The sequence below is a fragment of the Setaria italica genome, chromosome V (assembly GCF_000263155.2).
Source record: "Setaria italica strain Yugu1 chromosome V, Setaria_italica_v2.0, whole genome shotgun sequence".
NCBI classification, from domain to species: Eukaryota; Viridiplantae; Streptophyta; class Magnoliopsida; order Poales; family Poaceae; genus Setaria; species Setaria italica.
The window spans coordinates 19,571,160-19,585,883 of NC_028454.1; the positions used below are offsets into that span (position 1 = coordinate 19,571,160).

The 14,724-nt window shown below is 43.6% G+C and overlaps 1 protein-coding gene across 4 annotated transcripts; it reads right to left on the reverse strand.

Annotated features, from left to right (window-relative positions):
* Positions 1-2,295: 2,295 nt before the first annotated feature.
* LOC101782710 lies at positions 2,296-5,276 on the reverse strand. 4 transcript variants are annotated; one of them, XM_012846155.2, is made up of 7 exons: positions 5,096-5,276; positions 4,422-4,959; positions 3,939-4,238; positions 3,502-3,792; positions 3,049-3,351; positions 2,770-2,889; positions 2,296-2,664 (listed from the first exon to the last, which is right to left on the reverse strand). In XM_012846155.2, the coding sequence occupies exons 1-7, from the start codon at positions 5,207-5,209 to the stop codon at positions 2,369-2,371; spliced, it is 1,962 nt and encodes a 653-aa protein (XP_012701609.1). In that variant the 5' UTR covers positions 5,210-5,276; the 3' UTR covers positions 2,296-2,368. The 4 variants fall into 4 exon arrangements, with proteins under 4 accessions (XP_012701609.1, XP_012701608.1, XP_004968799.1 ...); XM_012846154.2 differs by having other exon boundaries at positions 3,939-4,244; XM_004968742.3 differs by having other exon boundaries at positions 3,049-3,327; positions 3,939-4,247.
* Between the last annotated feature and the right edge of the window lie 9,448 nt (positions 5,277-14,724).

Genomic DNA, 14,724 nt, shown 5'->3' on the forward strand with positions numbered 1-14,724 from the left:
TGGTGGGCAAGAAGGAAGGACACGATGGCCAGGCCAACCCCAAACCTTTATGCCTACCTTTGATTTGTTAACGTTTTTCTACTAGATCTTGATGACGAAAATCTGAAAACGCTGGCAGTCGATGAGTGAACCTATTCAAAATCAAGCCACTAAGGGACTGTTTGTTCCTCCTAAATTGTATAAGCTGAATTATGGTTCAAGAGTAGTAGGGTAAAAAATCATTTTGGGACCACGAATAATTTGAAAGCTGCTCAAGACTAGCTTATTTCAGATTATTTGTGGTCCCAAGGTGATCCTTTACCATAGTACTCATAACCCATAATCCAGCTTATATAATTTAGGTGGATTATTATATCAGACAAACAGGGCTTAAGAAACACAAGATCAATGTTCAGAAATGGCTGAAGATCTGAGCCCTGTTTTTTTTTCTTTCTAGAAGATCATTGGTGTTTTCTGCATGCATCACCATGTTTTTTTTTTGGCTGCAAGTGCCGTGGTGTGGGCGTATTCAGGTAACCAAGCCACAAATTGATGTACGCCCCTGCAAGTGCCGTTACGAATGCACGATCATAGTGACAACGGACTGCCTAGAAGTGAACCAAGAATCCGAAATCCAAGAACCGATAAGAGTACAATCTATTATCCACAAGGTGAACTCCAAATTTACCTCGTTCTGCAAACATCAGGTTGATCCCCTCCAACCCTGGGGATTCAAATGCTGCAAACCTCTTTTACATCTTAAACCAGCAAACAACTCTTGATATTTGAGGATAACTCACAAATGACTAAGCTGCAAATAATACATTGCATAATTCGCCCCCTGATTACTCTTGGTGAAGCTAGTCACAAATGACAAATTGTTGAAGCTAGTAACTGAACTCAGGTACATTATACTGATTAGAAGTACTAGCCAGTGTACCTCAAACTAACAAGCTCCAATTTCTGGTCTCATACTGAACTGATAGTGAGCAACTCGTTTGAACAAGAAGCACTAATCCAATTTTGCTATACACTACGCTATTAATAATTCATAACAGTGATAATAATGCAATGTTTCCGTGGTTCATACTACCTAACACAAACAAAATAACTAATCGGTAAAACAAGACTTGCACACTTCATAAATAAGAACAAATTCAAATGAATTCCATGCTTTTGAGCTAGACAACAATAAAGCTATAGATAGTGCAAGTTTGTTTGATCATAACTCACAAGACGTGCTTATATTATTCAATAAATAAGGAGAGGTACAAGGATTGTATGCAAATACAAATTAGTGCATTAGTAATCTCTTGTTCTGGTCATGGGGGAAGAAAATTAGTAGAGAAATTCTTCTGTGACCACAGTACATCTGAGATGCAAGAGTAATCTTCAAAATTGAATACTAAGTATGCATTTTTCAGACAATAGAGCTAAACATTTCGACATTGCATTGCAATGCATTAGTAAATCCAGCCATTGAACTTTGAAAGGAAGACAACTTTAAGCCATAGTTCGAAATCCTAATTCCATGCAAGAGGCAGAAACAACCTAAGATATCACCCCGCCAGATAAAAAATCACCATGTTTTGTCAAGACTTAAACAGAATTAAAATGAACACTGAAATATAACAGCCCTGGGTCGCAGAATTTAATAGATCTAAAATAACAATGTACATTAGTAGTTGCCTGGCTATATTCATCATATGACCTCAGACCCAATTTATAAGTTTATCAAGTGGTTGCCACTTGCCTGTTTATATTCAACCTTACCTAACTACTAAAAATATGCTCAGCAGTAAAAAGAGCATATTACAACAGTATTCTTGTTCCCTACTTCCAGTATGAAGTTAAACGACTTCCTAGTATGTGCATCCTTGAAAATTAAAGAAATCCAACTTTTTATTGGCTAGAGAATTTGTCATTCATTCAAACAATAGGCAGCTCTCTTGATAGGGAAGCCATTTACTTGTGCATGCTTGTGCAAACAAAAAAAAAAGGTGTGCTTCAGAAAAAAAAGTGCATGTCAATCTCATGCTTCAGTATGAACCATTTGTTCATACTCTCAAGTCTCTTTGTTTCCCTTATTTTTGCTATTAGGCTCATGTCTTCTATAATTAGCCCTTTATTCATGCTATTTGATTAGGGGACTTTGCCTTCTTAGCTTTGGCATGAAACATTCTTGTCTCAGTTGTAAATCAACAAGGGCTATACTAGTTTAAGTTCCAGATTTTCTACGAGGAACACAAAAACCTTGGTGATCTTGATCCATCTCTTCTAATCCTGATTGTAGAAATTATCATGCACTCCATTATGGGATCATATAATTCAATGGTTGTTGGCAGCTAGTGACTGGGCCTGGTGTCGTACAGCTGCTTCAGCATGTAAATTACATAAGCATCCACCAACACTCACCGTCTTTCTTCTCCCCCTTTACAGTGAACTCATACATAGGCTTGGAAAATCTGTCAAGTGTATTGACAAGAAGATCCGACTGATCAGCCTCAGAAGTGAGAGTGAAACAATCTTCCTTGATGGTCTTCTTATCAGCACTCTCTGCCTTATCATGAACATCTATGGCTTCTGGCTTGGACAGGAGGATGCTTACAGTTGGTGGATCCTCCATTTTTCCTGAGCAAGCAGACTTGTGAATAGTTCTGCTTTGCTCCTGTTCGTCTACAATTCCTGACAATGATGAATTAGGATTCACAATTAGTTGACAAAAAGGTTCATCCAAGCACACAGTTCCTGAGCAAATCTATGGATTTGGTAATTGGTGAGACATCTCACCTTCCTGTGGCTTTGCAACATGTTCCTCCACCACCGCAACCAGTTGGTCTTCCCTAAAATCACCACAGCTCCGATCTGAGACTAATACCGGAGACCCAATGGCAGCATCAGAAGAATCAGCTGCACATTCAGACACTACCATTAGTGAACGTCCTCAAAATGGTATGGAATCTACAATTTCAAATTATGGAAAACGAAAGACCTGAAACAACTATCAAAACCTGCATTCAAGCAATGGAACAATAAACGAGTTAATCAGGGGAAGCAACAAATCCTCACCTTTCTGTCCATTCTGTGCTGCTGCTGCCACTTTAGATCTTCTTGGTCTCCTCCTTCTCTTTGTTGTAGCCCCCTCTTCCGCCTCTACAGGTGCCGTCGCATCTAGTGCTGCCGTCCTTTGGCTCTGCTGCAAGGTGGCTAGGAGTGGCACCTCCTCCATTTTGTGTGCCATGGCCTTCCTTATCACATTCCCACCATCATGTGGCTTCGTGGTCTCTTCCTCCATAATGGCAACCACTTCATCCTCGTTAGGACCAATGCTGCTCTTATCAGCAGACCCTATGGTTGTGTCAGAAGAATCAGCTGGACATATAGAAATTAGCCTCAGGGACTGCTCGCAAACAATAACAGTCTACAGTAGCAAATTACAGCAAAGGATAAACAGAAAATCAGCATCAGAATCTGCATTCAAGCAATAGAAGTTAACCAGGGGAAATGAGAACTTGTCCCCACCTTTCTGCCCCTTCCGTGATGCTGCCGCTACCTTAGATCTTGTGGACCTTCTTGTCCTTTTCTTTGCTGTGGCCACCTCTTCTTCCTCAACAGGCACCGCTGTCCTCTGGCTCCGCCGCAGGATGGCTGGGGCTGGCACCTCCTCCATCTCATGCGCTGCAGGCCTCCTTGTCACATTCTGACCTTTGGTGATGTCTTCCTCCACCACCACGACCGCTTTGTGCGTTTTAGGATCATTGCAGCTCTTATCTGAAACTACTGCAGACCCAATGGCCACATCAGAAGAATCAGCTGCACATTCAGAAATTAGCATCAGGGACTGTTTGACAATTTACCATTTCAAATTATGATAGACACAGGACTCTTGCTGGTAGATTACAGAAGATCTGCATTCAAGCAATCCATGTTAATCAGGGAAATCGAGAACTTGTACTCACCTTTTGTATCCTTCCACACTGCAACCTCTTCTGTCTCTTTCTGATCCAAAGCTACCTTTGATCTCGCAGACCTCCTAGTCCTTCTCTTTCCTGTGCCTACCTCTTCCACCTCCACAGATGCCATGCCCTCTGGTGCCACTGTCCTCTGGCTCCGCCGCAAGAAGGCTGGGGCAGGCACCTCCTCCTTTGCCTCATGCACTGCCATCCTCCTTGTCACATTCTGATCTTCCTCAGGCTTTGTGGCCTCTTCCTCCACTACCATGACCACTTCCTGCTCTTTAGGATCATTGCAGCACTTGTCTGAAACTACTAACACAGACCCAAAGGCCACATCGGAAGTATCAGGTGCACATTCAGAAATTAGTATCAGGGACTGTTTGCCAACAATAGTGAATTTACCATTTCAAATGATGGAAAATCAGCATTAAAATCAGTATTCAAGCATTCGAAGTTAAATCAGGGGAAGCGACAACTTGTCCTCACCTTTCTGCTCCATATGTGCTACCGCCGGTACCTCCTCTTTCTGATCCGAAGCCATCCTCACCTTCGATCTCCCGGACCTCCTCGTCCGTCTCTTTCCTGTGGCTACCTCTTCCGCCTCCACAGGTGCCATACCTTCCCCTGAAGCCGTCCTCTGACTCCCCTGCAACTGCAAGGTTTCTGGGGCCACCACCGCCTCCTCCGTCTTATGTGACGCAGCCTTCCTTGTCTTCGCTCGCGCGCGGCCACCACGGGGAAGAGAGCACCCGTGCCCCTGCTCCTTCCCAATCACCTCTTCCCGGTCCACAGGCGCCCCAGGCTCCCGTGCCCCCGTCCCCTGGCTTCCCTGCAAGGCCCCTTGGTCTGGAGCATCCTGCTCCATCCTATCCGCCGCGGCGGTCCTTGCTCTCGACCGTGCCCGGCCGCCGCGAGAAAGCGGGATCCCGTCTTTCTTCTCCTCTTCGATAATCACTTCCTCCACCGATTTTATCGCCGACACCGGCGGCGGCACCGTCGTCCCGATCTCTTCGAACCCGTCCACCTAACCCACAAGACAAACAACCACCACGCGCATCAGATCGACTACCCTCACTCGCTTCACAACGCCTCACGCACGCGCAGGAGAATAGATCCTGCAGAGATTTACCGAAAGTCATGGGGATTCGGAAGATGCTCACCGAGGGGAGGGCCCGGAGCGCGTCCGCCATGGCCGCGTTGGACATGTTGGCGCGGACGGCGTTGCGCTTGCACAGCGCCTGGAGCTCTCGGCGCGAGAGGGCGAGGAAATCCATTGCCGCCGCCGCCACCACCGCCACCGCCTCTCTCTCTCCCCACTTTTTAGTGCCTTCTCATCTTACCTCCTCGCGATCCGCCGCTAGTTTGAATATTTGAACGTTAGAAGAGAACGCTGGTGGGGTTGGGGAGATTTGGTACGCTGGTGTGGCCTGTGCGTCGCTGCACGTGGGGCCTGTACTCATCGCCTGCCTCGCCGTCAGTGAGCTAACGGACGGCCGCGATGCGAAGGCGAGTGCACAACTGGGCCGGCACACGCGAAGCTGATTTTACGCTCGACCCCACTCCTACCGATACCACATACACAGTCGCAAAGTTGAGTGCGCATAGATACTAATTATAAGTATTGAATATAGGTTAATTACAAAACTAATTGTATAAATGAAGGTTAAACGAATCTATTAAACCTAATTAGTATATGATTTGACTATGAGTAAATATGTGCTAATTATGGATTAATTAGGCTTAACAGATTTGTCTCGCGAATTAGCCACAACTTATGCAATTAGTTTTATAATTAGTTCACCTTTAGTCCTTATAATTGGTATCCAAGCACCCCAACTAAAAATTAGTTCATGGAAACCCCCCTTATTTTCTTTTCCCTTTGCGCTCTCTCTCTCCTCGCTCTCCTTCTCTACCTTCTCCTTGTCCCTCGTATCACCACCGAGGGAGGCTTTCCCAGCGGGGAGCTCCTCGAGCAGACCGACCGCACCCAACGGTGGGCGCGGGGAGCAACAAGGCTTCGTGCGATGGCGGCGAGCTCGGTGGCACGACGTCGCAGCAGCACGGTAGCAGGCCCGACGACGGTGAGCGTGGGGACGGGCCTAGCACGGCTCCACTTGAGGCGCGATGGGGCTCAGCGGCGGACCCGGCAAGGCTCCGCCTGGTGGCGCAGCGGGAAGCTCGGCGGCGGTGAGCACGACTCTACCTAGAGGCGCGCATGGGGCCTGGCGGCGCGAGCGCAGTGGCGGACCCAGTGAGGCTCCACCTGGGGCACGGCGGCGGGCGCGACAAGCTCCGTGTCGGATAGATCGGCACGACGACGTCGGCTAGATCGGTGCTGACACGACATCGCCCGCTATCCAGTCATTTTTTGTTTTTATTTTTTATTTAGTTTTATTCTCATTTTTATCTTTTTTTTGAAAAAATTGTCCTAATTTTTCTCCCAAAATTTTTCGTTTCTCAATTTTCAGTAAGATTTTTTTCTCAAAATTTTTTGTCAAAGTTTTGTTTAGAATATTTGTTTTCAAAGTTTTTCATATTTTTATCCCAAAATTTGTTTTCTAAGTTTTTATATTATTTTTCATTTTAAATTTAGTTTGTCTACAAAATTCTTCTACAGAACTTTTGCTTATAAAAATATATGTACAAAAGTTTTTCGATACTTTTTATGTGTTTAAATAATTTTATTGTAATATAATTTATGTAGTAAAAAAGAAAGGAACTCATTCCATACATACTTGTACCTCATGTGGGAATGACGCCATCGAAAAGCGACCGGACGGATCGTTCTGTCTGTTCGGGCGACTGTAAACTAGATGCTTCTGCGGGCACATGTGGTATGGCACAACAATTAGGGTAAAATGTGCTAGGTTTCAATTTCTAGCGTTCAAAGAGTTTCAAAAATAAAAGATAAAAAACTAGTTTTAGGATCTTACTAATAATTATTGGGAAGAACAAAATACATAGCTAGTTGGCACGCGCATGCCAAGGCTTCTCAACCAGCGATCTCCAAGAGCGTGTCGGGACTGCTAGCCCCACGTTCCTTTTTTAAAAATTGTATAAATACCCCATAAACCACTTCAAGTTTGACATTGCCCCCATAAGTTATTTTATTGCAAAGACCTAGCCACCTACTTAAGTTTGGTACATATACCCACCCAATATGTGCAAATTTAACTGAATCAACCTGTTTTTACCGAGATAGAGCCATTACAGGCCGAGGTAGCATAGTCAAACTTGCCCAAGTGCTTGAATTAGGTTCATTTACCATTTTTTCATCGAAATTTTTTATACAACCAGTAAAATTCCGTGTGACAGTTTAGTCTCTCATTACCATTTTTTGAAATGTCCAAAAATATTGAGATTATACTCTTAGACCACATTGGCGGCTCGCTATTTCTGAAAACGAGTTGATTTGGTTAAGTTTGCGAATACTGGGTGGGTGGGTATTTACAATAAAATTAAGTAAGTGAGTGTGTATTTGCAACAAAATGACATAGGGGGACAATGTCAAACTTGGTGTGATTTATGGGGTTGTTTATACAATTTTACCTTCTTTTTCAACTAAATCTTTGCTCCCTTTATTACAAAAATATATATCCTCAACCAAATGTATGTATAAAAAGTATGCACATAATTTGTAGAAACAATTCATAGACAATTTTTTTTTGTAGAGATATCAATTTTTTGAAAAATCTTGAGAAACAAGAATTAAAAAAATAAAGCAAAAGTTAGGAACATAATTCAAAAAACATAAGCACTACAAGAAATGTGTTGATCTATGACGAAAATTTTATGACATATTTGTTTTCATCATAGATTTATGACGTTTCTGGCTGAAAATGTCATAAAATTTTACATCTGAGCAAATTTAGTGACAAAGTTATGTTCCAATGTGCTATTGTAGCAAAAAAAGAAATTGTCACTCACTGTTAAGTGGTAATTTATGAGGTCCGCGTAAACATCATAAGCCAAGCAGGGTCCTACATGTAAGTTTAAGCTGATAAATAGGGCGGTAAAATAAAAAGGAAAACGTGCTCGTCCCGTGGGTCGAACCTGTTACCGATCGAATGGGAAGTCTTTACCGCAATCGGATCCCACATGTAAGTTTCAAGTGAGTTGGTGGTAGAAGTTTTAGTGAGTTATGTAGTTCTGAGATGAAAAAAAGGAAAGAACAATAAAAAGGAAATAGTGTTGATAGCAAGGCTCAAACCTTTGGCCTCTTGAAAGTGCTAAGACAACATTACCACTGAAACATGAACTATATATATTTTTTTCCAATGGACACATTTTATATATTTTGGTTCTAATAAGTGTGGTCCACATGCTAGTTGTAGGCCCAAGCATGGGGTATATTTCTCATTTCTCAACACGGCTTACACTACTCCAAGAGACTCGTTGGCACCACGCTCCTATTAGCTATGGCAAAGACTAGAGCTAGTGTCGATGCGCAGATATGCAACCGCTCGCGGCAGGAATGGCGAATTCTAGCGGGCCTAGCAGCAAAGGGAGGATGAGGAGGAGCTCCAGTCAGGTCAGTCCCCTGTTTTGTGCCGCTACTTTCCCCTATCGTCCTAGGGAAGAGGATTTCTGAATTTGGGGATCTGGGTTGAAGATTGTATATTCCGATTCCATCATACCCTTAGATTTGCATTCCGATTGGCTATAGTTTATAAAGTGATTCTCCATCCTGATTTTAAGAGTTTATGCTAGAGAATCAAAGAGAATCACTTTCAGCCACAAAATCACTCCTCTCATAGAATCAGCTCCCATAGGTGCATAGCAAAAATCATGTATCTAGAAAAGCCAAAATGACCGATAATTTGAAACAGAGGGAGTAGTTTATAATTTGATAGGTCCATGTATTTTATTATCTTCCACAGGTGCTTGGAGTCACTAATAGCTACAGATCGTTGTCGCCTGAAAACAGGTGCAAGCACGGGTTGCCTTTCTATGTGAGGTATGATTGGACATTTGACAACCCTAGGCGCTGGTATGCATGCTGATGCGAGGTAAACGATAACTTGTCTTAATTCTAATAAACCTTGCTTCTACTTTTGATGTTAGGGTTATAAATAGCGAATTGTATGAACATAATCGGTGTCTGCAGAATGAAGGGATGACATGCGTGTTGTTTAGGTGGGTGGATCCTGAATGGGATGCTAGGACTAAATGTATTCTGGTGAAGCTAATGAAGAGGAAGGAAAAGGCTAAAGAGGAAGCAAGGTCATGGGAAGAAGCATGGAGAATTACTAAGAAGGAGGCCGATGACAAAATCTATGAGATTCACATGATGAAGCGAGGATACTTTGGGGATACAACCAATGAGCTAATGAACATGGTGAAGAGAATTAGACATGATGCAGTGGTGTCTTACCTAAAAATGGGAAATGATGACAGGAATCTGAAAGTTGAAAACAATGCAAGGATGTGGAAGAAAGAATGCGCAAAGGCTAACAAGGAGCTTGAAGCGACTGCTGCTGAGCTGCAGAAGGTGAAGGGACACTTGGATCAGGCCACCAATATGGTGAAGAAGGTCAAACAATCACTGCGGCATGCCTCATATAGAATGTCATTCAGGGACGATGGCGAGGCATAATGTGATGTTTGATGTTATTGCTAGGTAGACTATTGAGAGGTGGGATCATGCTTATATTTTGGTAGCTAATGATACTATCTCGCAAATTATGATAGCTATTAATGATGATTATGAACTTTGTAATGATGAATAACTATGACATGCCATCTTATGAAAGCTATTGCTATTGTGATGTTTGTTGTTATTGCTGAGGTAGATGGTTGAGAGGTGGGAATTTTGATCTTGGTAGCTGATGGTACTATCTGGCAAATTATGACAAGTAAGAATGATGATTATGAACTTTGTAGTAATGAATGACTTTGACATGTCATCTGATTATGACGCTTTGGTTTAATCTACTTTCAATTTGATTCCAGCATATTTACCATTCAGAATTCAGATGCGCTGCATAATTAAGGAACACTAATTGTCGGATTTATAAGCCCGGCAGTCCACCAGGGGGTTACCCAAGTGGTTGATTTGTAGGTGAGGATGATTATGAAACCAAGAACTCGAAAGTAATCATGAGAACACAAGGGACACTAGGGGTTTTAGACAGGTTTAGACCTCCGAAGAGTAATACCCTATGTCCTATATGCTGGTGGATTGTATTGCTCGTAAGTTTCGATGCCCTTAGGAGGCTCCCTTGGTCACCTTATATAGGCTGACGACCTAAGGTTACAAGTCGGTTCGAATCTAATCTAGTCGACAACTACATGGAAAGTAATCTAAGTTGGACTACAATACGCGGTCCATGATATCCAGGCAGATTTGAACTGTTTTGTTGCCTTATCGTGTACTCCAAGTATCTTCATACTCTTGGTCCGCATGCCCTGGTCAGGTGGGCCTACTTGACAGGACCGGCCAGTATCCTAGTCTTTGAGGACCTATTGTTGGAATATGAGGTAGGCTACGCTAGCGCAAATCAAAATTTCTACCGCGTATAACCAGGAAGAACTGCCGTATAAGGATCACGGGATTACCACTCGACGCACTACTGGTGCGGAAGATGTAGATATGCGTCGGTGCAGTGAAGACGATCACGTAGTCGTACGTAGTCGATCAACGTAGTCGTACGTAGTCGATCACGTCACGTCCAGCAGCTCCCACGTGCAGCAAGATCGCCTCCGGTGCCGCGGCTCATCGTCGGCTCGTCGTGGCTCGTCGGCGGCTCGTCGATGGCTCGTCCAAGTGCTGCAGGCGCAACACCTCCAAGGTATCCACACGTGCAGGGAGGAAGCGTCGCAAGCCGGACTGCTAGATCCGCGAGTTGCAACAGGCGAGGGCGTGGGAGGCGCGGCAAGTCTGTTCAGCCAAAAGGTGTAAACCCTAGGGCGCCCCCACCCCTCTATTTATAGAGGTTCCTGATGGGCCTCTGGATCCGAGGCCCATTAGTACTCCTAAACCTAATCCAACTCGGATCAGATCCGAATTGGGCTTCCAGCCCCTTAAGTGTGTGACCCTATGGGTTCGGATACGTATAGACATGGCCCGAGTACTCCTACTCGGCCCAATAGTCGGTAGCGGCCTCTAGCAAGACGTGCCAACTCCTATACGCATACGAAGATCATATCAGACGAACCATCACAACATAATATACATGCTATTCCCTTTGCCTCACGATATTTGGTCTAGCTTCAAGCCGACCGCTCTTTCTCGATCCTGTGATTCGGAATCCCTTTGTAGGTTAACTCTTAACCGTACGTAGCATGGCCATGCATTTTTGGATCCGATCACTCGAGGGGCCCAGAGATATCACTCTCAATCAGAGAGGGGCAAATCCCATCTTGATTGACCATGTCTCAAAGCATGCTTCTTGACAAACCCAAAAGCTACCTTTATAACTACCCTGTTACGGCGTAGCGTTTGATAGCCCCTAAGTAGGTCGATCCACATCTAGAAAACATGCGACAATCTCAGGTCTAAGGACAAAGCGTATATGTTGTTTAAAGAGAGAACTACTTCTCGTGTTGGGTCAGTCCTAACACATGTCTCCACATGTGTCCACATTATTAGTTCAACATCTCCATGTCCATGACTTGTGAAACATAGTCATCAACTAATACATGTGCTAGTCTAATATTCATGTGTGTCCTCACATGAACTCCGACTAGGGACAACTTTAGAATAACCATACAAGTAAAGAGTTTCACATACAATTCACATAATTGCAAATCAATTCTAGTAGCCTTTAATGGATATTCAATGAACACAATATACAAATCATGGATACAAATGGAATATCATCATCTCTATGATTGCCTCTAGGGCATACCTCCAACAGTCTCCCACTTGCACTAGAGTCAATCTAGAAGGTACCTAATACCCATAGCTCTTACATACGCATCATGCTTAGCCTGCGGGAGTGGTTTTGTCAACGGATCAGAAATGTTCAGATCCGTGTGTATTTTGCATATCTTGATCTCACCCCGGTTAATGAAGTCTCGAATGAGATGAAATCGCCGCATTACGTGTTTGTTCTTCTGATGGTTCCTTGGCTCCTTTGCTTGCGCAATTGCCCCATTGTTATCACAGTAGAGATTCAATGGGCTGGACGCATTCGGGAACACACCAAGCTCAATGAGGAAATTCCTTATCCAAACACCTTCCTTCGCGGCTTCCGAAGCCGCGATGTACTCGGCTTCTGTCGTAGAATCGGCCACTGTCTCTTGCTTGGAACTCTTCCAACTAACAGCACCACCATTTAGCGTGAACACAAATCCTGATTGTGACTTTGAATCATCTCTGTCGGTTTGGAAACTAGCATCGGTGTAACCTGTTACAACGAGCTCCTCCTGACCTCCATAGACGAGGAACATATCTTTAGTCCTTCTCAAGTACTTAAGAATGTTTTTCACCGCTGTCCAGTGACTCTCACCTGGATCAGATTGGTGTCTGCTTGTCATACTTAGCGCATATGAAACATCTGGGCGAGTACTTATCATTGCATACATGATAGATCCAATAGCCGAGGCATATGGCACTCTACTCATGCGATCCCGCTCATCAGCAGTCGAAGGACACTGAGTCTTGCTGAGATGTATGCCATGTGACATAGGCAAGAACCCTTTCTTTGCCTCTTCCATGCTGAACCGCTTCAACACTTTGTCAATATAAGTATCTTAGCTCAAACCTATAAGCCTTCTCGATCTATCTCTATAGATCTTAATGCCCAGAATATATGCCGCTTCCCCTAAGTCCTTCATCGAAAAACTATTTTTCAGTGAAGTCTTTACGGACTCAAGCATAGGAATGTTATTTCCAATCAGCAATATGTCATCCACATATAAGATTAGAAATACTACAGAGCTCCCACTAACCTTCTTGTAAACACAAGACTCTTCTTCGTTCTTGGTGAAGTCAAACCCTTTGACCACTTCATCAAAACGAATGTTCCAACTCCTAGATGCTTGCTTCAATCCATAAATGGATCTCTGAAGCTTGCATACCTTTCCAGCATTTTTCGGATCGACAAAACCCTCGGGCTGTATCATATACACGTCCTTAGCTAGGTTTCCATTCAGGAAAGCTGTCTTGACATCCATCTGCCATATCTCATAATCGAAATATGCAGCTATAGCTAGAATAATCCGAATGGACTTAAGCATCACTACGGGCGAGAAGGTCTCGTCGTAGTCAACTCCTTGAACTTGTCGAAAACCTTTTGCGACAAGTCGTGCTTTATAGATGTGAACATTTCCATCCATGTCCTTTTTCTTCTTATAGATCCACTTGCACTCTATGGCTTTAACACCATCAGGCGGGTCAACCAAGTTCCAAACTTGATTGTCTCCCATGGACTCTATTTCGGATTGCATGGCACTCTGCCATTTTTCGAAGTCTGGGTCCATCATTGCTTCTGCATATGTCGCAGGCTCATCATTGTCCAATAATAATATTTCTCGCATTTCGCGGAGCCTTGCCGACCTTCGTGGTTGTGGCGGTGCTTCTCTTGCCATGGGTATCTCAACTTGTTCTGCTACGTTAGCATCACTCATTGATTCTTGCCCGATTGGCTCATCTTGAACTTCTTCAAGATGCACTGTCTTTCCACTCTTTTCTCCTTTGAGAAACTCTTTCTCTAGGAAAACCCCGTTCCGAGCGACAAACACTTTGCCTTCTGATCGGTTGTAGAAATAATATCCCAAAGTTTCCTTTGGATATCCCACGAAAATGCACTTATCCGACTTGGGTGTGATCTTGTCCGACTGAAGTCGCTTGACAAACACTTCACATCCCCAAATCTTTAGAAAAGACAAACTAGGAACCTTTCCAGTCCATATCTCATATGGTGTCTTAACTACGGATTTAGATGGTACCCTATTTAGTGTGAAAGCTGCTGTTTCTAGAGCGTATCCCCAAAATGACAACGGTAGGTCCGACTGGCTCATCATTGATCGAACCATGTCTAACAAAGTTCGATTACGTCGCTCGGACACACCGTTTCTCTGAGGTGTTCCAGGCGGCGTAAGTTGTGGAACAATTCCGCAACTCTTTAGATGATTGCTAAACTCGTGGCTCAAATACTCGCCTCCACGATCAGATCGCAAGGCCTTAATTTTCTTGCCACGCTGATTTTCAACTTCATTCTGAAATTCCTTGAACTTTTCAAAGGTTTCAGACTTGTGCCTCATTAAGTAGACATAGCCATATCTACTAAAATCATCAGTGAAAGTTATGAAGTATTGGAATCCTCCTCTAGCCGTCGTGCTCATTGGTCCGCATACATCACTATGTACGAGTTCCAACAAGTCTACTGCTCTCTCAGGAAATCCTGTGAAAGGCGTCTTGGTCATCTTGCCTAGCAAGCAAGCCTCACATGTCTCGTATGATTCAAAATCAAACGAAGTTAGAAGTCCATCAGAATGGAGCTTCTTCATGCGCTTATCACTTATATGACCCAAACGACAATGCCACAAGTAGGTAGGACTCAAATCATTAGGCCGAGGCCTTTTAGCACTTACATTACAGACAGGTGAACCATCAAGATTTAAAACAAACAATCCATTCACAATGGGTGCAAAAGCCATAAACATATTATTCTTAGAGATCACACAACCATTGTTTTCACTCGCAAATGAATAACCATCCTTCATCAAACATGAAGGAGATAAAATGTTTCGACTTAAACTAGGAACAAAATAACAATTATTCAACTCCATAATAAATCCTGACGGGAGGTGGAGTTGCATCGTCCCGACGGTCAAAGCAGCA

Coding starts and splice junctions, on each gene's coding strand:
- LOC101782710 (XM_004968741.3), bottom strand. CDS start 5,209: ATGGATTTCCTCGCCCTCTCGCGCCGAGAGCTCCAGGCGCTGTGCAAG. Junction 4,248..4,421: donor AGCACATATGGAGCAGAAAG/GTGAGGACAAGT, acceptor GGTCTGTGTTAG/TAGTTTCAGACAAGTGCTGC. Junction 3,352..3,501: donor ATCACGGAAGGGGCAGAAAG/GTGGGGACAAGT, acceptor CTATATGTCCAG/CTGATTCTTCTGACACAACC.